The sequence below is a fragment of the Drosophila innubila genome, chromosome X (assembly GCF_004354385.1).
Source record: "Drosophila innubila isolate TH190305 chromosome X, UK_Dinn_1.0, whole genome shotgun sequence".
Classification (NCBI taxonomy): domain Eukaryota; kingdom Metazoa; phylum Arthropoda; class Insecta; order Diptera; family Drosophilidae; genus Drosophila; species Drosophila innubila.
The window spans coordinates 9,662,474-9,687,228 of record NC_047626.1 but is presented as its reverse complement, the minus strand read 5'-3'; the positions used below and the strand labels follow the sequence as shown (position 1 = coordinate 9,687,228).

General features: G+C 37.7%; 1 protein-coding gene across 1 annotated transcript in view; it reads right to left on the bottom strand.

The window, feature by feature from the left end:
• Nucleotides 1–24,755, bottom strand: part of LOC117794172 (teneurin-a) — a 135,597-nt gene that overhangs the window by 55,062 nt on the left and 55,780 nt on the right. Inside the window, exons 2-5 of the mRNA XM_034634691.1 lie at nt 20,651–20,962; nt 18,001–18,107; nt 2,904–4,184; nt 1,754–1,948 (exon numbers count right to left, since the gene is read on the bottom strand). Coding sequence (XP_034490582.1) covers nt 1,754–1,948; nt 2,904–4,184; nt 18,001–18,107; nt 20,651–20,962 — 1,895 coding nt within the window. The remainder of the gene's footprint in view (nt 1–1,753; nt 1,949–2,903; nt 4,185–18,000; nt 18,108–20,650; nt 20,963–24,755) is intronic.

Genomic DNA, 24,755 nt, shown 5'->3' with positions numbered 1-24,755 from the left:
ATACACACATACACACACACACACACACACACACATGACATGATTAGTATGTTAGACACGTACGAAAGTGGTCATTAAAATGAAATTCCAGTTTAGTTCAACTTGGTAATTTTGCGCAGTTGTTGCAATTTTTTGCTGCTTCCTCTTCTCTGCTTCTTTTTCAGCTTGTTGTGTTACCTCTTCTTCTTCCTCTGCTTGACTCCTCTTTTTACTTCTCTCCCTCTCTCTCTCTCTCTCTCTCTCTTTCTCTCTGTTGTTATTCCTGCGCCGTGTGGTATGCTATGTTTTCTGCTTTTCTTTTTTTTTTTTTGTTTCTGTGCTACTTCTGTGTCCCCCACCCCCTGCACCTACTCTGCTGCCCCTCTTTTGTCCATCTTTCTATCGTCTTGGCTTTCGTTGAGCGTTTTGTATGAGAAATATGCTTTCGACATATAAATTCGATTTTATACGTTTTATGTTTGCACAACGTTTCGAATTCTTTGTTGTTTTTTGTTCTGTTTGTTGGTCGTTTCTTTTATATGCCAAGAGTCCACCACACACACACACATACACACACACACTGAAGAAATCACATGTGTGCTGCATTTATTATGCAATTTGTATACTCTATTACCAATCAAAAGTACCATCAAAGGGTATCAGAGCAGTGTACAATTGTATGCAAGTATCTTTTTGTATCAGCTTAAGAGCATACAGCTATTAGATAAGTCCAAAATATTTCAAGTATCATTAGAGCTCATTAAATCTTTAAATGAAATCTTTATTTCAAACGAATTTTTAAACCTATTAACACATGCAATTTTACTTAAACTCCATTAGATCCAATATTTTTTTGATTTGTTTACAAATTAATTTATTATTACTTCATTAAAATTTTTGTCTACCAATTTCTGCTCTTCAAAATAAATATATATTATGTTTGGTATTCTTATTTTGCTTTCCCACTCGTCTAGCTAAATTTCAGTTTCATCTGTATTGAAAAATACACAAGATGTTTAACTGCTTTTCTCTTAAAGCATAAGGAAATAAAATAGTAATAAGGGGTCTAGTTTTTGAAAAAGAAGTCTTCTTTTTTTAAATTTTTAACTTAAAAATATTCAGGATATACATTTAGCTATAATTACTCTTTATAGCTGGACGTTATTTACTTCGACACTTTCCAGAGCTGGCAGCTGTCATGCTAATATTTTGCCTTGAAATGGCAACCCTGCTATCAATTTGGCAAAATCTTTGTTAAGTTCTTTTTTGTTTGTTGTTAAAATACACTTTACAAGCGCACAAAAGTATGCAATGTTTTCTGTTCTTACTGTTTTTTGGGGTCGGTTTATTTGCCTCAATTTAAAGCTTCAACCAAAAAAAAAAAGGGAGAGAGAGAGAGAGACAGAGAGAAAACTAAACGATGGGGCGGCATAATAACTGAAATATTTTGGCGTCACCATGACACGCCCCTCAGGCGTCCCTTTGGCCCCTTTGGTTATAACCTCTACTCGTATAACCATAGTGCCTTATCGGGGCAGTGTCAACATGCCGTGCTGAATTTGGAGTTTGGAGTCTGGAGTCTGAGTTGGGAGCGAGCAAAAGAGCCCGAAATTGCAAACAAGGCAAATAAATAATTTTAGCATTTTTATGCCAAGTCAGCAGCAAAGCGACACACACACACACATACACACACAAACGTACACACAGGCATAAAGACAGAGACAGAGACAGACACAAGGTTTGGACACATGGCTCGGTTTGGCTTGACACTTACGTTGATCGCAGTAGGGTCCCTTCCAGCCTCTCTCGCAATGGCACTCGCCCTCGATGCAGCGTCCATGGCTGGAGCAATTGGGCACCTCGCACTCCCCAACGGGTATATCGCATTCGGCTCCCTTCCAGCCATCCTCGCAGTGGCAGACGCCGCCTCCATAATGGCCATGAGCCGAGCAGAGAACCGGACAAACGCCTGCAAAAGCCAAATAAAATTAGTATGAGACAGAATGAGACTGAGAGAGAGAGAGAACGATAAGCGAAAAGAAATAAGAAAAACGAAAATTGGTATTGAAAAGTGTCAGACAGAGGCAAGAAGAAGAAGAAGAAGCAAAACGCGAGAGCTACAAATAAATAAAAATACTTTCCCAGCACAGTGGTGGAAAAGTCACGAAAAGAGTGTTAAAAACATGTTTAATTTGTTGTAAATAATTCATATTACATTTCAAATGCAATGGTTGCATTTAAATGAGACTTTTGCTGGTTATCGATTAATCGATTAGTGCACTTTAGTGTACAGGAAAGTTTAAAGCAAGCTATCGGGAATATCTTAGATTGTTAAAATATTTTTGAATTGAAACATATAATTAATTTTAATAGTATCAGAAATTTTGTTCATCGATAATATTAATCGATAACAATACATAATGCTCATTACTACCAATAGTTTTAATAGGAGTATAGTGTTATGAATGTTATTGATATGCGATATATGCAAGTTATCGATTTACGATATATGTAAGTTATCGATATACGATATATGTATCGATAACACAGCATCTAAAGAATTTGCTTTAATTTTAAATGTTCTTTATATTAAATTCACGCACTTTATTTGCCACTGTGCATAGGAATGGGGATGAAGGAACACGGAAATGTGTCGAGTAGCTGCTGAGAGGGTCGCCTGATTCAGATTCTGTTTTTTTTTGGGTTTCTTTTCCCAACTCCGTTTTTTGTTTTTTTGGGAGTTAGTCTGACCTGAACTGGGTGCCAACACAAACAAAAGCAGGTGATGTTGACAGCTCAACTTTGGCGTAAGTTTTTAATTTAAATTGCAGCTTGAGTGGACAGTGGTAAATGGGGTTGCAAAAGAAAGAGAGAAGGGGAGAGAGAAAAATAGGAGGGAAGAGAGATTGAAAAGTTATACTTACTCTTGGAACAGTCAACGCCTTGATAACCATCGATGCAATCACATTTGCCAAGATAACAACTGCCACGACCAGAACAATCATTGGGGCAAGTGGTGCTAACACCCTCGGCCTCCTCGGCCAACAGGGAGACGGAATGTGCCACCAATTCATCATTGTAGACGGAAATGAACCACAAGCCGGTGTCGAGATATTGCAAAAGTGAAACATTCACCGTCATGGCATCCATATCGAGAGCTGGCAAACCGCCGGCACCGCCATCGGCCGCTGAGCGTTTGTGCAACGGATGTGCGAGACTTGCCACAGTGGCATGCCGCTCCACATAGAAATCTTCCAATGAGTCTGGTGCATCTTCCTCGCTATTGGAATCGCCATCATCAGTATCATCATCGATTTCCTCATAGCTGTTGCTGTTGTTGCGGCGTTTCTGTTGCTGTTGTTGTTGTTGCAACTGCTGCTGCTTCTTTGGCTCATCGTAGACATCGATCAGATCAAGATCCTTGTTGGCAGTTGTGGTTGTGGCAGTTGCAGTTGCATTCGCATTGGCATTCGTGCTGCGACGATGCCTCAAATGACTGTCGAGTCGACCGCCCTTGATGAACTCGACAAAATCGTGTTGCGTCACGGACGGTGCCACATTGCGGCGGGAATAGACGGCAAAGTGTGCACCCCACGGCAGCGTGAAGTTGAAGCGTATGAATGCCGGATGCTTGTTACGGAATTCGAGTGTCCAGAATTGATAGGCCGGAATGTTGGCATGATAGAGTTCATTGAAATCCTTCAGTTCGACAACTTGCGGCCATTGGCCACCGGTTAGGCCGATGCCCTGTTGTTGCTGCAACGCCGGATGATGATGACCCGGCTGTTGCATCAACAGATTATGCTGCTGCTGTTGCCCCATGCCGCCGGTGACACCGCCATAAGTTAGTTGATCCTGCAGCTGTGTATTTGTGGCATCCAGCGGTGTCAGCGGTTGATTGATGGCATGTGGTTGCTGCTGTTGCAACAACAATTGCTGCTGTATCCCCGTTGCACCGGGCATTAAGCCAGCCAGACCCGTCGCACCACCACCTGCACCACCGCCAGCACCACCACCATTGCTGCCATGATCCGATGTGCTTGTCTGTATCGATTCCTCAGTGGGATAAGCGGTGGCGCCACCCAACGCCTTGTTGTCCCCACCCTTGCCACCGACTCCGCCGCGCAGATCGTGAGGTTGCGACTTGACGTCTTGGACTAGGATGCAATTTGAGCTGTCCATGTTCGGTTTCATTGAACTGACTGCTGCAAAGACAGAGAAGGGCACATAGAAAGAGAGAGCATTAGTTAAAGTTCAAATAGAGAGTGGGAATTAACAAAAATGTACCGCTATTTAAATCGGATTATATTATCACATACTACATACTATCATGAATATAATTATGTTTGATTTTAATACCTTACATTTAAAATATATCACTAAACAGTCGAATTTCTTAATATTTCTTTAAGAAATATTGGCAAGGCGACTTACAAAATAAGATGGATGGAATAAATTAACCAATTTTGCATGCAGACCGAAATAAGATGCCAAAGGATGAGTAAAATGATATTCCGCTTGAAGATCGGTTCAGTTTTGTCAAAGTTATGGAAGTATGAAGTTGGTTCGAATTTAAATTTAAAGTTTAAGTTGAATTTAAACTGAAATTATTTTTCAAACTAAATTACCATTAAAAATCAATGTAATTTTCTCGTATATGTGATAAAAGTATTTTCCGATATATCGACACTAAAAATCGATGAATTGAGTATCAAATCGTTTTTAGCTTGCATATCGATATCAGCATATCGATAACCCATCCCTAACTCATACTCGTTTCTTTCACATTTCTCTTTTCGAATTTTTGGCTGCAAGTTGCAAGACTCCAAATGTTGCGCACATAAATCGCATGATGCTAAATTTAACACCATAAATCTGATGCTCCGTTTGGGCCACTGGCAATAATGTTTAGTATGTGTGTGTGTGTGTGTGTGTGTGTGTGTGTGTGTGTGTAGTGTATGTGTGTTGTGTTTGTATGTGGTGCTGTTCTTGTGGCTCACCGAACGAACACAGCTGCAATTGCTTCATCATACCAATTTTTGCTTTTTTTCAGCATTTCCACACTCTTCCCAACTCTTTCTTTCCCTTCTTATTTCCTCCTATCGCAACTCTTCCCTTCCATTTTTTAACTCTACTCGCTTTCCTTCTTTTCTGCTCTACTTTTTTCTCGCTCTCATAAATTTTTGGCATCATATTTTAACGCCATATTAATATGCACTCGCACATAAATCAAAGCTATAGCCTCCTCCCTCTCTCTCTCTCTCGCTTCCTCACTCCCTCTTTCAATCCTTTGCTCGGACCTCAACCACATGTGCCACAGACTCATACACACACACACACACACACACAAACAGAGACTCGTTCAGCTGAACAGACACAAAGTACGCGTTGTTAACACGTTTGCATTTTACTTGCCATCGATGCCTGACTGTAACTGGCTATCGTTTATCGATAACTTACACAATTTATGAGCTTTGGCAATGGCGCCAGATACCCGCGACATGCGCTCGAATTTGGGCCACAGCGTGATTGTAAAATTCGGTGTGAAACTTAAAATATCAACCACAATCTGCAGTTCCAAGTGCAACAATCATCAATCAAGATTGAATGTGAGAATGATAGCCAACTTTTCGTTCATTTTGCATATGTAAACTCAATCAGTCACGTTTTCAATCAAACGTAACCTGATCAACTCAATCATTCAAGCAAAATTAATTCAAGAATCACAAAATGTATTTAGAATTTATTTTATATGTGATTAAAATAAAGGCGAACTTTGACCTTGATTTCAACGCACTTGCAGCTCGAATTTTCCAAAACGCCGATGAATTTGTTACATTTATGTTGATTTAAAATTTTAAACGTTTAGCTTAAGCTGTAAAATGCACAGTCAATTAATCATCCACAAGTTTCTACATAAATCCGGTCAATCTTCAATCAACTGTCATTCGATTTGTCTTTCAGTCTCTATCAACTCTCATTTCAATCAATTGTTAATTTTAATGCTCAATCATTTGACTCAAATGATTTGACGAAACAAGTCCTTCACACTCCAATCAACAACAAGCTTATTATCAATTTTAATTAGCTTACTCTCAAGAATGAAAACGCTTTCAATCAGTTAACAATGGAATTTCAATCACCCAATAAATTAAAAGTCAATCAATCAAAATATTATACTAAATAAAAAAAATTCATTCAGTCCACGATTATTTTGTCCATGATTTTCAACAAAGCAATTAGACAAAGCGACTTTCTCGGGGTCACATTGAAATTATGTTAATGGGCCAAAACGAGAGGCGAGTGGGGATATGTTTAGGTATAGGGATAGAAAGGGAAATGGTAATGACTCCGTAGACAAAATAAATTCCCATTCTCCATCGACAGCTGTTTGACAGCAAACGAACATGTAAACTAATGCGACCTAATGATGTCGACGCTGTTGACGTCTTGGCAATGGGCCCAGGATTCAAACAAAGCTGCAGAAAGAGAGAAAAACAGAGAGAGAGACAGACAGACAGAGGGACGGAGGCACAAAAGCACACATAGACAGTCGCATACTGACACAAAAAGGATACACACAACACACACGCACACAGTCGCAATTACTCATATGAGGCACGACAAATTAACGTCAACGAACGTGCCTCAATTTGGCTGTTGAGCTTTTAATTCGAGCCAAGAGACGAAAGCAGAAACACACACTATTCGATAATTATAGGCCAAGTACACTGTGAAAAATTGAGAATTAAGCTTACATTGTTTAATGGAAATAAAGGAACTTAATGATTAATGAAATGATAAAAGGAGTTGATTATTTATTTATTTTTTTTTTTTTATAGCGAGTAGAGAAATTAATACAACCAACTGAGCGATATTTGTAGAATTAGTGAAAGCTTGTTTTATTCCATGTAAATTATTAGAAAACTTAGAACACAATTAAATGAAAGAGTTGCCAGCCTGTCCCGCTTAAAAAAAAACTATCTGGCAGCTTTCAAGTTTAACTGATAACTATCAATCAAATTTTACTCGCAAAAAGTGTCTAGAGTTCTATGCATCAAATTTTTGGGAACAGTTTAAAAAGAAATGAGATTAAAAAAAAATAGGAGTTGGAAAAGCGCTTAAATGTAATTAAGGACTAAAATTAGATAATAAGGCTGAAGTAATTTTTAATTCATAATATTTTATTTTTACTGCTTCATTTTTTTTATTCCATTCCTTCTCCACCAGCTTTCTTCAGCTAACACACACACATACACACTCAAAGGGAATACAAAAATAGACAGTTTATGTTTATTTCGTATAAGAATGGATGGGGAAAACATCATTAATAAATAAATGAAATGAGAAAGAGAAAGAAAAAGAGAGGGCGAGTACAGAGTAGAAGGGGAGAAGAGAGAAGAAGGGAGAGAGAGAGGGAGAAAGAGACGAGAGGGTATGATGTTGTTCTATTAGGTTAACAAGCTTTTCATTTAAGTGGCTCGCAACTGGTCAACCAACTGGAACGAGCACTGGAAATGGGAATGGGAGTGGAAATGGAAATGGAGGTGGAGATGGAGGGGGAAATGAAAATGAAAATGGAGCCTGTCCTTTGCCACACACAACAAAGAGAGACAAACAAACGGGGCAGCAACAACAGTTTGGCATAGTTTTTCCGCGCCTTTCTTTGTCTGTGCCACAACAACAACAACAACCAGCGGAGATGGGGGTTGGGGTAAGGGAAGCGACACCAATTAAATTTGATTACAATTTGTGGTAGCGGCAAAGCCATAGGAATGATATAAGCAACCCTATCCCGCTGCGTACTTTAAGGATATTTACTTAGTTGGCGCACAGCAAATCAAGTGAGGGCAGGAGTAGTCAAAAAAAAGTCGATAAATTTATGAGCGTGTGTGTGTGTGTGTCTGTGTGTGTAGCTGAAATTGACAACGACTCAATTTTGCCGGTTGCAAAGAGAGGGGCGACTTAATACTAAATACTAAATTGTGGACACAGGACACTCCTTTGGAAGTCAAGTCGTTATTTATATTTAACAGTTGAAAAGGGTGTGTCTCAATTCGATTAGTTAATTTTTCCTGCTGCTTTCTTTTTGAATTCTTCTTCTTTTTGCTGGTTCTTTAGAATGTGGCACACGCAATGAACGGAACCGGAAATGCTTGCACTTAAGATCAACTAATTGAATCTACGTGCCCGTTGAGACCAAGTGCCTCTCCAAAACTAATGAGGCCCAAGCAAAAAGAAAGAAAAGCAAACAATGACAGAGACAGATAGAGAGAGAGAGAGAGAGAGAGGGAGAGAGAGGCTATGCATGGCAGAAGGACAAAGTTACAGAAATTTATGAAGCATTTTCTTAATTGCACTTCCTTGAAGAGAAATAATTTATTTAAACGACAAGCGCACACCTTTCAGACCAAAGCTCCAACTCCGCCTGGCCAGCTGACCATGTAGGATAGTGTCGTCTAGGGTAAGATGAGGGACAGAGGTTATGGGGTCTCGAACTTGGGTCACGCCCTTAACTCTAACTTGTAATAGTTGCTCCTGTCTGTGGTAAATGCCGTGTTGCGTCATTTATATTGAAATCTCTTTCGATATGCATTGCCATCCATTAAATTTTTTTTTTTTCTCATTTTTCTTTGGGAAATTAACTAAAAGAATGTTGTGGTCTATTTCCATATTCTACTAGGCAGTTTAGAAAATTACAAACAAACTTGATTGAGACATGTGAATTTCAACTCATAAATAATCTTTACACAATTGTATTTTCTTTTTTTAACAGAAATTTATTTAAATTAAAAATTGATTTAATGATTTCCAGAATACTTCCTAATAAGTTTATTTAAGCTACTTTAATAGTATTTTTACATCACATCTCTAGCTATATATTAAAAATACTTAAAATTCTAAATAAAGCTCCAGTTATGATAATATTTGACTCTAGGTTTTCCAAACATAATTTAAATGGTTTCATTTTCTATCAATTAAACACATTTGAGTTTCTTTACATTTACTTTGCCAATTTCTCTTATTTCTGTGATTGTTTTGAATGAGTTTTGCTTTGATCTGGACACAATACTCAAAGTTCTCAGTTAAATGACTTTCTTTGTTGCGGTTTTGAGATGGAATTTCCAGTCGATTGACCTTATAAATGCAAACAAGAATTTTTGTCTAAAAGTGTGTTGTATGCCACATGTCTTAAGGATGCCCAAAAGCCACAGAAAAATGAACAAGCCGTATGTACAGTGAAGACTCGACAACTTCTATGTAAAACTTGTAAGTCATCTCAAGTGCAAAAGGATAACTAAATTGAGAGAGAGAGAGAAAGAGAGAATGGGTTGCTTTGAAGAGCTTTTCGTTAATTGAAGTGCAATTTGAGAAACAATCAATTTTTCGGGTCAGAGTGGCATTGACAGCGTTGCCAGACTGTCAAAGCCACTGACATTCAGAGTATTACCTCTCTCCTTCTCTCTCTCTCTCTCTCTCTCTCTCTCTTCAATGTCATGTTAGCCACAAAGGCGCACGAATGCCAAATGAATGTGTGAGTGCACATTCAAATGTACAGTGAATGCACACTCAAGCATTATTCATGTACTCTTATATATTAGTCAGTCAGTTTAAAAGCTATCTTGATTAAACTTGGTACGCTTCGCTATTATTGCTAAAACTGGCCGGATCGGATCACTATATCAGATTGCTGCCATTGAAACGAGCGGCCAAAATAAACATTTAGTATGAAAAACTTTATTATTTTTTAAGGAACCTCAACCAATCTCACTGAATATGCATTTGGTAGAATCTTACATGTCCTGAATAAATTTTATTCTAATCAGACTACTAGATCATAGAGCTGCCATAGGAACGATCCGTTGCAAATCAAACTTAAGTATAAAAAACTTGTTTGTTTTTTAAGATATCTCAATTATTTTCACAGGACACATATTTGGTATAATTATTTATATGCTGATCGAATTTGGCTAAAATCGGACAACTCTATCATATAGAAACGTTGAATACACGCCTATGCAAGTGTATCAAATCTTCGGCTATTCAAGTGTGGTATAACTAAACTACATATATGTTAAAGCAACAACAAATTAAATATAGTTATAGTTGTTGTTGTTGTTGGGGAGATGCGCACAAATTGTGAAACAGTGCATATCGAATGAGTTTCCGATAGTTATCCGCTTAAAAATCGATTAACCTATTTCCGATAACTACTGCAATGCGCATCCGTATCCGCATCCTTTTCTGCTCCTCCCCCCCTGTCACCCCTGTCACCACAGTTGCCCCCCTCTCCTCGTACCGCTCTTCAACTGCCAGTCAAACATGTTGACTGTCCTGTTTGTCGCTTGTTCCTGCTTGCTGACTCTGTCAGTTATCATTGTTGTTGTTGTGGTTGTGTGTTGGTATCACAGCTGTTGCAGTTGCACTTGTTTGTTATTGTTGCTGTTGTTGTTGTTGTTGTGATAGAAAGTGACACATCAGTGGTAAAATCGTGCTGTTCTCTTCAAACAGCAACAACGACAACTTGTTGTCTTTCTTGTTGTTGCTACGGTTGGTGTTGTTGTTGTTTTTGTTGTTGTTGTTGTTGTTGTTGTTGTTAGCGCTGCTGTTGCCTGCGGTGCACGCTCAACATCTCACGTTGTTGTTCTGTTGACACTGCGGTCGATTATCGCACAGATATGACACATATAACACGCATATATACATATGTATATATATACATATATTGTCCAGCAAATTATGACAGTCATTTACACACACATACACACACACGCTGTGTTGTGTCATCAATTTGCTGGTAACAATTTGCAATTTATCTGTTTCAGTGGCAATTTGTTAAGTAGCTTAAAAGTAGGCAACACTTTTTATCACTTTTAAAAGTGATGGCCAGAGAGTTAATTCTTTATTCTCACTATCTCTCCTGTTCGTCCTTTCTTTAAATTTCTTTTGCTTAACATTTTTGTTCTTATCTTCTTAAGAAATTTAATTTTTCTTACTCCTCCTCACTTATCATGCATCTATTGGGAAAATATGATTACAATTTGCTCTCAACTCTCCATTTATTTACTCGCTCACTTTCTGTCTCTTTCACTCGCTCTTTGCTCAACATAATCTACACTTTTTTTTCTTAAATAATACTGTCGTCTGTCGATTAATTTCCGTTTTAATCAGTTTCTTTTTTTCATTTATGCATTGGCCAAATATGATTACAGCTGGCGCTGTAAAGTAGGCAACACTTTTGGTATTTCTCCTACTTAGTTGCTGTTCTCTCTTTTTTCTTCACCTACTCATTATACTCATACTCGCACACCATTTTTTGAAATTAAAAAAAGTGCATTTATAGCTTACGCTTCAAGGTAGGCAACACTATTTTTGCCCACATAAGTAGGCAACACTTTTTTGCCTGCCAGCTTTTAAACAAAATATTTGGCGTAATTTTGCGGGCAGACAATGAGAATTGCCTGTGCACAAGAAACAACGAAATGCAAATCAAATTAAAGGCTCCTGCCATACACACACACACACACAGACGCACATACACATACACACACATACAAATTGCAAACAAACAACATCGTCTCCTGTTTCTCGATGCAGACGGACAAAACTCATGTGTTTGCGCTTCTTAATTAACTGACAATGCTCGGTGTGTGTGTGTGTGTCTGTAACTCGGTGTGTGTGTGTGTGTCTGTAACTCGGTGTGTGTATATTTTTTAATGTCTAGCAGACAGAGTGAAAGAGTGAGAGTGTGTGAGTATGATGGAGTAAGGGAGACAGAACAGCTGTAGCACATGGTTGGACTCACCCGCAAGTGTTTGCTAATTTTATTAAACCCTCTTGCGCTTAATTAATAGAAAATTATTGTGCAAACAGACGTCGAGCACACACACACACACACACACATACTGAGGGAGAAGCAGTGGAAGTGGGAGCAGGTGGGGCAGTGGCAGCTGCAAAAATATTAGCCACTATTAAAAGCTAAAACGCCGCATGACGCGTTTTTGCCACCTTTCGCTTTTAGACCCTGTACTTCAAACAGTGCAAAGGGGTCAATTGAATTTATCAAAAAAAGGGGGTAAAAAGGCAAAAGAAATTTTGACAGACTCCATAAAGTATATATCTTTATCAGAATTAACAAACAAGTCAATATGAATCTGCATGAACACCTGGATTTAAGAGACTATAAAAGCTAAGACTAAAATTGTTATATAGATTTCTGTATATTATAACTAGATTTAGTTATTTTTAGAATTTTAAACGCCACCTTTTGCTTCGGCAAATTAAGCAAATTGAAAATGATAAAAGAAAAAATATAACTTTAAATTTTGACACACATTATAAATTTGAATGGTATTTAAAATACTTATTTTATGCCAAAGAAAGCAGAACAACGTAAAAGTCTTACAACTTTTGTAAAGCGTAAGTACAGGGTGTCTCCAAGTCGGGTTCTATCGACTCTAGTCTTATCTACAACTGTATGCTGTTGGTTTCATCACCTGCTGTTGCTGTCTTAGCCCCGCAGCTTTAAAACTATTCAACCATAAAACGATCCAGGCACACTAACACACACACACACACACACATACACACACACACACAGACACAGACACAGTTTGTGCAGCAGATTCGAAGCGTAAATTCATTTACCGCAGTGGAAAAAGGCAACAACACAAAAAGCTTTTTACACAAATGAGTTTATGTGCCGCCCCTTGGCCCCTGCCACGCCCTTGCCGCCTACAACTGCTGTTCATCCACAACAAACACATACACACACACACACACATCTTTTGTGACTGTAAGCTGTGCGAGGGCAGCCACAAAAATTAATACATTATTTTTAAAAGATAAATTTCAAGCAGCTCTTAGTCTTGCTCTTTTCTCTCTCTCGCTCTTGGTCTTTATCTTGCTTTATCTATGGCGCTCTCTTTCTAGCTGACAAACAATTAAATCAGTGAAATCCACACGCAGCTTTTGGCCCCACACACACACACACACACATTCATGTGTGTGTATAAGAAGCGTCTCCCCCACAAAATGTTCACAACTTTTCAACTTAAATTCATTTTGTACGCCAAAGCGCTAAAGGAAAGTGGGGGTAACATCAGCGGGGTATTTTGCTGTGGGGATGGTGGAGGGTGGTTATGCCAGCCAAGTGGCATCACACATTTTTCTTGTGGTTTGTTGTAAATTTGTTTTCGTTCACTTGCAACGTTGTGACACCGCAACAAACTGAGCTTAAGGGCTGCGGGGACAGAAGAGCTACCAAAAACATTCAGGAAGCCGCAACTTTTAGATGCTCCTCACTCTTCAGCTTCCTCTTGATGTTGTTGCTGTTGTTGTTGTTGTTGTTGTTGTAAATCAGTGCCTGTGACTCTCGAGGCAGCAGCTGCTTCTGCTGCCTGGCAAAAGCGTAGATAATAAATTAAACGCAGCACGCTTCAAGTCAAATGGCGACCCCGCTTGCCTCCCTCCCCACCCCCACCCTACCCGACCCTACCCTCCCTTACTCCAACCTTCCCTTCAAAATGAGTAAGCAGCTCTGCAGCACATTTTTTGGGGCATCAACCAGATAGACACAGAGACAGGGAAAGAAAGAGAGAGAGAGAGGGGGAGTGAAGAGAAGATAGCAGGTATAAAGCTCTGCGCTCCGATAACATTAGATTGTCATGTGAGAAAAGCAGCAACAATTGAAAAAAGGGAACTGAGATGAGGGGGAAGAGACATGAGTTACGTGCAACTCACGTGCTCGCCAAACTTGTAATGAAAATTGAAATTGAAATTGAAATTAAAACTTAAATGCAACTTCTGCCATTTGTTTGACTCATTTAAAAATTTTTAAATATTTCCAAAATTTGCGATTCGAAAGTTTTAAATGGCAATTGTAATTTGGTATAAAGACTTTAATTAATCATTGTAGCAAAGTTATTTATGGCAAATGGAAAACGAGAAAATGTCGAAAAATCTCGATTAAGAGGATTCTTTCTCAACTTAACACTCATTCAAAACGTTATCGATCCTCAATAATCTATAAGAATATCAAAGAAAATTTTTTATCCTATGCGTTTCTTTTATTTTTGCTTACGCATTTTACAAGTTAAGCTAAGAAATCATTCAGTGGGGCAATCAATATATTTCCATATTAGGTTTTCTCTGCAATTTTTGTAATGCATTGTTTTTTTTGCCACGCCCACATGGCAGCTGGCGGCCATCAGCGCCTTTCAAACCAGAGAGACAGAAAAACAACAATTTGTGACGCACAACAACAACAACAACTTCTATTTGTTGTTTTCTTGTTTTTGCATAAATTAAATGCGTGTGCGGGAAATTTATCAAGCAAGTTGGCAGCTCCGCTGCGAGCGAGAAACCGTTCAAAGTGTCCGAACAACAGCACAAAAGTTGTGCCAATGTTTCACTAGATAAAATGCCAAGCACAAAACGGGGCGGAAAACGTTGGAGAGGAGAACCAAATGAGGGGATGAGGGGGAAAAGAGGGGGGGGGGGAGAAAGCAGCACGTCAACCCTTTTGTTTCAAATTAAAATTTACATATTTTAATGTGCAAAGTTTTGTCGAGCGCTGCTTGCACGGTAGCTAAACAACAACAAGGACAACAAATTCTGCAATGAGACAGCCATATCGAGGGGGGTGGTGGTGTGAGGGAGGTGCAAGGTTGAGCGGGGGAGTGTTGAACGAGACAAAGTTGCTCCGTTTGCCAAAAGGTTGGCAGTAAAAAATCAAATTGACCTGTAAATATAATTTAAAAGGTGGCAGCAAAAACAGCCACAGCAACAAAAACAGCAACAAAAACAACAACAACAACAACAATGCGAAACGTGTTTAATTATCAAGTTGTAAATAGCAACAACGACAACAACAACAAGGAGGACAAACAACAACAACATAAAAACACTTTTGGCTGCCGCATTCAATTTAAACGAATCACATTTTGTGCGCTGTCGCCATTTTTGTTTACGCTCTCTGTCTGTGTGTGTGTGTCTGACACACACACACACACACAAGTAGTTAGATTTTACGAAATTTTGTTAAATTGCCATTGTCAGCTTATGAGGGAAAGGCTTTAAAATTGCTCGCTTTTCAAATAGTTTTGGGAACCGAGAGGCAATAGTCAAGCCCACAGGACCACGCCCACGCCGCCCCTCTGCTACCCCAGTGCATGAAGCATTTAATATTTTGTGGCTTTAGGACAATAGAAAAAACAAATTTAAATCAAGGATTCGGAAAATTTTATTTAAATGAAATCAATAAAATTTGAATGCAGAATAAATTAAGAGACCAAACCAAGATCAAAATGATATTCCGCTTGAAAATCGATCCAGGTTTGACAAAGTAATGAATGTTTGAATTTGGTCGAACCTTCGACCTAGCAACTTTACAAGTCAAATTTTTTGTCCGATTTGACATGATTTTTTACAGAAAAATGAAAGGTCTCAGAATCAAATTTAAAGTTTTGTTTTATACTAATTACGATATAAGGAGTCGATTAAAAGTGAAATCTTGAGATTTAAAATTTTTAATTTTCGAAATTTCAAAGGGGGGACCCTATGGTATTAAAATCATAATCTAGAGGAAAATAATTTTTTTTACAAAATTAATAAATTTTGAATGCAGAATAAATTTGGAGGCCAAACCAAGATCAAAATGACATTCCGCTTGAAAATCGGTTCAGGTTTAACAAAGTTATGAAAGTTTGAAGTTGGTCGAACCTTTGACCTATCAACTTTACAAGTCAAATTTTTTGTCCGATTTGACATGATTTTTTACAGAAAAATGAAAGGTCCCAGAATCAAATTTAAAGTGTTGTTTTATACTAATTACGATATAAGGAGTCTATTAAAAGTAAAAACTTGACATTTAAAATTTTCAATTTTCAATATTTCAAAGGGGGGACCCTATGGTATTAAAATCATGATCTAGGGGAAAATAATTTTTTTTACAAAATTTATTAGTTTTGAATGCAGAATGAATTTAAAGGCCAAATCAAGATCAAAATGACATTCCGCTTAAAAATCGGTTCAGGTTTGACAAAGTTATGAACGTCTGAAGTTGGTCGAACCTTCGACCTAGCAACTTTACAAGTCAAAATTTTTGTCCGATTTGACATGATTTTTTACAGAAAAATGAAAGGTCTCAGAATCAATTTTAAAGTGTTGTTTTATACTAATTACGATATGAGGAGTCGATTAAAAGTACAAACTTGAGATTTAAAATTTTCAATTTTCAAAATTTCAAAGGGGGGACCCTATGGTATTAAAATCATGATCTAGAGGAAAATAATTTTTTTTACAAAATTAATTAATTTTGAATGCAGAATGAATTTGGAGGCCAAACCAAGATCAAAATGACATTCCGCTTGAAAATCGGTCCAAGTTTAACAAAGTAATGAAAGTTTTAAGTTGGTCGAACCTTTGACCTATCAACTTTACAAGTCAAATTTTTTGTCCGATTTGACATGATTTTTTACAGAAAAATGAAAGGTCCCAGAATCAAATTTAAAGTGTTGTTTTATACTAATTACGATATAAGGAGTCTATTAAAAGTAAAAACTTGACATTTAAAATTTTCAATTTTCAAAATTTCAAAGGGGGGACCCTATGGTATTAAAATCATGATCTAGGGGAAAATAATTTTTTTTACAAAATTAATTAATTTTGAATGCAGAATGAATTTAGAGGCCAAACCAAGATCAAAATGACATTCCGCTTGAAAATCGGTCCAGGTTTGACAAAGTTATGACAGTTTGAAGTTGGTCGAGCCTTTGACCTGGCAACTTTACAAGTCAAAATATTTGTCCGATTTGACATGATTTTTTACAGAAAAATGAAGGGTTTAAGAATCAAATTTAAAGTGTTGTTTTATACTAATTACGATATAAGGAAACTATGATAGAAATGACATTTCGATTGAAAAATGTTTGAGTTTTGATAAAATTATAACAGTTAAAAGTTTGTCACACATCCAAGTCAAATTTTTTGTCAAATATTAGCTATTTTTAATATTTGTTATGGCTTCTTTTTATAAGCTTCTGTTTGTGTTTAACATTTAGTTCATTTTTTAACTTTTTTTTCAAGTGATATCTTAGCTACTCCTTAGCTTATATTTCAATTTATTTTCATTAGCTTTTGAGTCTGTCATAAGATTCTCTTTAAGTTATTATTTACATTAATCTTTTAGCTACTCTATAAGTTACTTTAAGGTGTCTTCAATTCGCTATTATTTTCCATTTGAATTGTATTTCAGCTTATTTATTTGTAGCTTCCATTTAATTTTCTCCATTTGATTCTCACTTCATTATCTGTTCTAAGCCAAGTTTTAAATTTCAACAGATTTGCTAATTTGTTGGCTGCAGAAAGTCTCTTCTCTCCAGAGAGGAGTTGAGGGAGAGTGTGGCAATGTCGCCTAGTTGTTGTGGTTTCTAATTGCTTGTCAATTGTGCTGATGGCTGACCAACAGTTGCCACATTCATTTGGCCAAATGAACAGTTGCCAATCAAGCGAGGGAGGAGCTTGAGGAGGATGGGGGGGGGAGGGGGGATTGTTGTGTTTGCAAAGTTTCTTTGGGTACACACATACATACATATATGCGTAGATATATATGTGTGTGTGTGTGTGTGTGCAAAGTAACACCATTTAACGCTAATGTAAAGCAAACACTTTGACGTATTTGCCTTGTTGTGTGTGTATGTGTGTATGTGTGCGTAAGAGTGTGTGTGTGTGTGAGTAAGTAAATTCTAAAGTATGTTTAGGAGCATAAGGATACCTATGTGTGTGCCTAGGAGGTGTAAGTGAGTGTGTGTGTGTGTGTGTGTGTGTGTGCGATATTTACACTTGTATGTGTATTTTTCATTAACTGTGTTTTGCGTTATGACAACGCCGCGTTGTCCACACACACACACACACACACACACTGGGTCTTACATTCAGCATGTCCAAAGTGTACCCTCCCTTGTGCCCTAATTTACCATTTCCCCATTTTCCATTTGCCATTTCCCATTCTATGCTTACCTGCAAAGTATGCCAACATGGCGGTTAGGACGACGGATATGAATATTAAGGCGATGCTCAAGCATTTCCAGGAACATCGGTGTTGACAGCGTTTATCTATGTGAAACCTGCAATGGAAATAAAAGAAACAGAGATGCATTGAATATAAGTAGCTAAAGCACCAAAAGACAAATAGAGAAAGAGCGTAAATAAGAGAGCGAGATGGAGATAGACAGCTCGTGTTAAGTAAATTTTGCAATGCATTTCAAATTAACAACTGGCAAACAGAAACTGTTCGTAATAGACAGAGATAACGAGAGAAGCAAGGAAATGAAGGGAAGGACAGATCGAGGAAATGGTCGAGTAATAAGACAGAGTGTAGGATAACGAGACATATTCTGATTACACGAGTCACAGTGACCATTGTGAATGTTACCCTTCAATGCAAGTGCTTTCAACAGCATTTCAAGTGTGACAAGAATTGTTAGATTTACAAATACCCTATCTCGTTAATTTTAAGTACTCGTTCCTCTTGCATTCTCATCTAATTTTATCTTTTATTGCATTTAATGATTAGTTACTTTAGAGCATTACAATACTCGCTACTTTAACTACTAGTTACTCGTTACTTTTTTACTCTGTTTTAACTTTCAATCACTCGCTGCTTTTCACTACTTTGTTACTTTGTACTTTTCGTTACTTTGTTACTCTGTTTTAACTTTCAATCACTCGCTGCTTTTCACCACCCATTCTTTGAAATTACTCGTTTCTTTTGGTCACTCGTTATATTTAATCACTCGTTAAATTTGATCAGATGCTACTTTTAGCCACTCTTGCCATTTTTTAAGATATTGAAGCACTCGTCACTCCTTTTTAGTTTCTCTCACTCGTTACTCTCAACCTTAAAGCAGGTATTTAAGTGTTTAACTCATCTCAAGAGTATTTCGGAGCAGAAGGACAGAGGCTTATGACAGAACGACCGCAAGGCACAACACGAAGCAAGCGCAGAGTGGGTTTAGCCGCTTGACATATCACAAGGACCACAAAAACCAACAAAAGACAAACATATACATATTCCTATATGTATATATATACACACACACATGCACATGCAAATGCACACAGAGAAAGACCAATGAGTTTGTCAACTGTCAACTTTTTTAATAAAGCAACGCAACGCAAAATGATACACAACTTACAGCTAACGGGAATAAAGCCTAGAATAGGGAAAGGGGAATGGAGAATGGCACCCTTCATATACATACTATACATGGGTGTTAATCACACGAGCAGCCAGCGAAAAGTAAAGTCAACTGAAACTAGTGTTCCGCCCGTAGCCAAAGACGGTTTCGTTTCCTCATTTCCTCTGTCCTTAATTGCATAAAACTTGTAGAAAAGATTCTGTTTACCGAGAGAGATTGAAAGAGGAACGAGGAACGACTGGCGCTATGTGAATAGTGGAGCCATAAAGAGCCATCCTCATATGCAGTGCAAAGTGAAAAACTAATAAACCTACTTGACCCGAGTTAGTTACACAGATGAAATAAAAGTCTCTTCTGCCTGCTGTTACAATATTGAAAAACTTGTTAAGCTCAAGATCATAATGAGCCAGGTTATTAGCCTGAACAGAAAGTAAGCTTAGAAAATGAAACAGAGAATTATATTGGAATAAAGTGAAAAGATAGATAAAAATAATATGAGTGAAAAAAAGCAAATAACAAGGTAAAATTAGAAAAATTAAATATTGGAGTACCATTAATGTATATGAGAGAAGCAAAGCAAGAAATTAAACTATGAAAGCTCTAAATTATATTAAAAGCACGGAGAGAACCAAATGAAATGAATGAAAGATGCATTATGAGAAGTTGAAACTATAAAAGAGAAGTTATATAAGATCACGGGGAATAAAAGAAGCATAAAAAGAAGTTAAATTGTATCAAAGAAACTGAGAGAAGCAACATAAGAAGTTTAACTTGATCAGAATGAGTGAGAAAAGTGGAAATAGAAGCTTAGATATGTCTGAGAGTGTGAGAACCGCCAAAAGAGAAGCTTAAATATACAATGATAAAAAAAAATCTCGATTTTAAGAACATTTTAAATAAGACCAAGTTCTTATTTTAAGAATAAATGCTCTTGAAATTAAAATAAAAAATGATAAATATAATTGATTTTAGTATTTAAAATTTTTTTTTTTTTTAATTTTGACTTTTATACATTTTAGTTCTGTCTCGGTAATTTTATAAATAAAGTTTTAATTTTAAATTTTTTAAATTTAAGATTTTTATTCTTATATTAAGATTTTAAGATTTTTTAGAATAATAATCTTAGTTTTAGTAATTTGGTCTTAAAATAATCTTATTTTAAGAACAGAAGTTGGTCTTTTTTTCAGTGTACCTGAGCATTTAATTACCCATATCTGAAGTTATAAAAATAATTAAGAGAAAAGAGAAGTTGCTCCACAAAAGGACTGAAAAGTACTGCTGATAACACCCGCAGTTCACTGCTCAATATTAAATACTCAATGGAGTGTATATTGTCTGAGTCTGGGATTTATTAATTTGACAATCAGAGCGAACAATAATTGACCCGCTGTCTGACCCACTCACTTGGGTCACCCAACCCAACCCAACCCAACCCATCGATGGCTAGATGGATAGATGGATATGCTTACCTGGATGGTGAATATGGCGAATAATGCGGTGCATGCGCTGAGTGCGAATTACGCAATGGGAATCCAGGCATAACCAACGGCTGTGAGCCGCTTATCTGGCAATGCGGACCCGGTCCGCCGCTGCCCGGTGGACCGACTGAAACTTGAGGGCCGCCCACACCTTGACCGCCAACGCCGCCCACGGGCATCGTGCCACCTCCCATTGGCATCCCGACGCCGACGCCGACGCCTCCGCGATCGATGCCACCATGGCCGATTGTGTTGCTGCCAGTTGACATACTTTGTGGCATCTGTTGTTGGTGACCGCCCAATCTGTAAGAGCATAAAAGACAGATAGAGACAGCATGAGTAAGTGTGAGCAAGAGAGACAGCTAGAGAAAGAGAGAGAGAGAGAGAGAGAGAGAGAGGGGTTGCTTGTAATACGGAAATTAAAACATGTTCAAAGTTTTTCGCAATTTTAACAATATTTAAATCTATATAATTTTTTTTTTTTTTTTTTTTGTCGGGTGTTGGGGACATCGAGGGTGTGGGGGTGGGGGACAGGGTTGAGGTGCACTTTACACAAAAGCCATTGTTATTGTTATAGTGTTTTTCTGCTGTTGTTGCTGCTGCTGTTATTGTTATTATTATTTTTAACGGTTAAGTGATGCGGAAATTTAAAATTAAAAAACATAAATCAATGCATATGTGTGTGTGTGTGTGTGTGTGTGTGTGTGTGTGTGTGTCCATTGTTTCATTATCGTTGTCCAGCAGCCAGCTACATGTTGTTGTTGTTTGTATTTTACTATCGCTCAACATTAAGCGGAAATGCAGCTACAGGCAGCGACAACAACGTCGACGTCGACGTCGACGTCAACAGCGATGCCAGCAGCGCTCGATAAGGGCGCCATGCTGCTGCTGTTGCTGTTGTTGTTGTTGTTGTTATCGTTATTTTTATTGCTGCAACTGCAGTTGCCCATTTAAATATGCAACACATTTCTCGTCAGTTGTTTTTCACGCGCCGCCCGCAAGTATGCAACACTTTTTTTCTCGCTTTCTGTGCGAACTGCGATTTACAAGACAAAAGAGTAAAATTACCACACACACACACACGCGCACACACACGCACGTTGTTTGATGACTTGCCAACTGTTGTCTGTGTACACATATATATACATATATATATAGGCATATATGTACTTATTTACAGTTTCTTTGGCAAACGCATTTTGTTAAAAACTGCGCACAAAAGCATGCAATTAAAATCCTTGTTGGTGAAATTGTTAAAATTTCAGATTTTAAAAGCTGTATTTTAATAGTCTCTTTTCACAACAAAAACGATTTGCAATTTATATTTGATATTACAGATTTTTGTGCCACTATTAAAAAATCTACATTTACAAATTTACACAAAACGAATTTCTTTCTTAGTTCTCAGCAGTTTTGTAGACTTTAATAAGATTGCATTGTTTTCATTTCTAATGATGTCAACTAGAGAGTGCCTTGAATCCCATTCCCAAAATGCATTTATCAAACAAAGTGACAAAGGCATTTTTTATGGAGTTTTGTCGCCAGTTGTGACATTTTTATGTGTGTCTCTCTCACTGCAAATTGCAAAGTATGCAATGCTTTTATTTATTTATAACTATAACTTTAATGGTGACTCGCTAACTCGCTCCCACAACTAACAACTAGATAACCCTCACTCTTTCCCTCTCTATGCATCTATTTCGTTGTCTCTGTCGCTTTTTAGAACAGCAGCTCATCATGACAGAATATCAGAATGGCAGCGAGTTTTTCGAGTGCATTTGACATATCACATTTGGTTCGCTCTTGTCAAATTTTTGTGTGCTTTGGACGCCATTTTGGCTTTGTTATTTATGGCCATGTCAAGCGGTCGCCAGCTGGTCAAGAGCCTGGTCACATCCCAAGCCCCAAACTGAATCCCAGTTCGCCCACTTGGCCATCAGCGTGGCCTGGCCTGCATTTGACATGCGGTTGCGTGCGGGCCAACAACTTTTTGGTGTTGTGTTTCTCGTTTCGTCTTTATTTTTATGGTTATTTTTTTTTTTTTTTAGCCATTGGCAATTGGTAAAGCGTAAAACGGGTCGACAAAATGGCGATTGGCGCGTTCAAAAATCTGTTGCGACTACCAAAAATGAAGTATATTAACAAGAGCAGCCTAAATCCTTCACTTTTACATCTAAATCCTCACAAAAAAAAAAAAAAAAAAAAAAAAACAATTTCGAAATTTGCAAATCAACCCAAAATCAAGCTGCAAATTTACGAGCCAAAGCGAGTTTCGCATTGCCAGCGGCTAAAGCAACCAGATCAGCGTTATTTATAACGCACACAGACTTACACATACGCCAAAAAGTATGCAGTAAAAGCATGCAAAGAGAGAAATGAAATACGATGAGAAGGTAGAGAGAACTATACAGATTTACAAAACCAAACAGAGTGGAATAACTTCGTTCTCTAATTATCTATTAGTTAAGCGAATAGATTTCGCAACATGGCAAAAGACAGCAGTTTTTTTAAACCAAAAATATTCGTTAAAAATTCAAAACATTCAATAATACGTAATTCTATTTTTCATAAGAAAATTCGCAGTTTTTAGACAAAAATATTTATTTTTCACAGTTGTTTTTATAAGTGTAGTACATGAAAGTTTCTTTGGGGAAAACTGTATAGATTTCGTACACCACATGCCATCAAGTTCAACGCGGAATTTAGGGGCCAAATGAGTACGAAAGCCGCTTACAACAAAATCAACGACAACAGCAGGCAGTTTCTCTCTCTCTCTCTTTCTCTCACTCTTCCTCTAGAAGATAAATGTGGCTCTGTGTATGTGTGTGTGTGTGTGTGTGTGTGGGGCAGCTTAACAAACGCTAAGCCAGCCAGCGAACAGCGCAAGCTGTGCCTGTGATTTATTAGCAACAATAATAGAATTAAACAATTTAAATTAAGTTGTAGCCAAAAACCATAAACAGTCTGCCAAGCGGGTCGAGACGGCGGCACCTCTGTGCCACTGGGAGAAAGTGTCAGGAGTAGGAGGAGAAAGAGGATGGGAAAAGAAGGAGGCGGGAGAACGGGGCAACTTTGCACGCAACGGGGCGTACCACAAAAACAGTTTTGTAACAACATAAATTGCAGTGTATGGCGGCAGTGTTAGCTCAATGATTGAAAACAATTTCAAGAGAATTTGAGAGCTTTTAAGTGCAGCTTTTTTTTAGTGTAATTTTTGGATTATTTTATGCTGCATAATTTCTCGCTTTTCACATTTTATCAGTACTTTAAACATGATTTAGGAAGTAACTCAGAGACCTTTTCAATAGAAGCTTATACTTAATAATATTTGTATTTTAAAATCCCACTTATACAATTTTTTCTTAATTACAATATACACACTTTATGTATTTGTGTTCTTTCAGATTCTTCAAAGTTTTTATTGTGATTGAAAAGAATACTTAGTGCATATAAGTTTTTGCATAAAGCTTTTAATTGAGTATATTCTACAGGGACAATCCAAGCTAAGTAGTGTATAATATATTTATAAGCTTAAGTTTCTTTAGACTCGAAAGTTTAGAGCTTCAACTATCGATATTAGAATTGTAAAAATGTGTTGAGAAAGGCAAAATTCTTGAAGAGTTTGGCTGCTATGAAAATATGATTATTCCCAATATTTGACTTGATTTGGGAGAGCATTGGAAATTCGTTGCTGATTAAGCTTGGATTCCACTTGACCAGCAGGCGACGATGGATTCACTTGAGTAGCAGACTGAAAGCGGAAGGAAAGGGAGAGAGAAAGAGAGCAGAGAGAGCGCGAGAGAGAGAGAAAAAGAGAGAGTGGGAGGTGAAGACAGAGCAAATATATTGAGTTTGGGGCACATGTGTTTAGTCTCGCGTCGCCAGGGGGCGTTACAAATGCTTCCTGTGCATAAATGTGGCAGCAATGTTGCGTCCTCTGCCTGTGTGTGTGTGTGTCTGTGTGTGTGTGTGTCTGTGTTTGTATCTGAGTGTGCGTGCATGTTTTTGTGTATATCCTTTGCATTATTACTTGCTGCTGCTGCTGCTGTTATTGTTGTTGACCAGCCCCAACACAGTTTGACCCCGAATCAGTCAA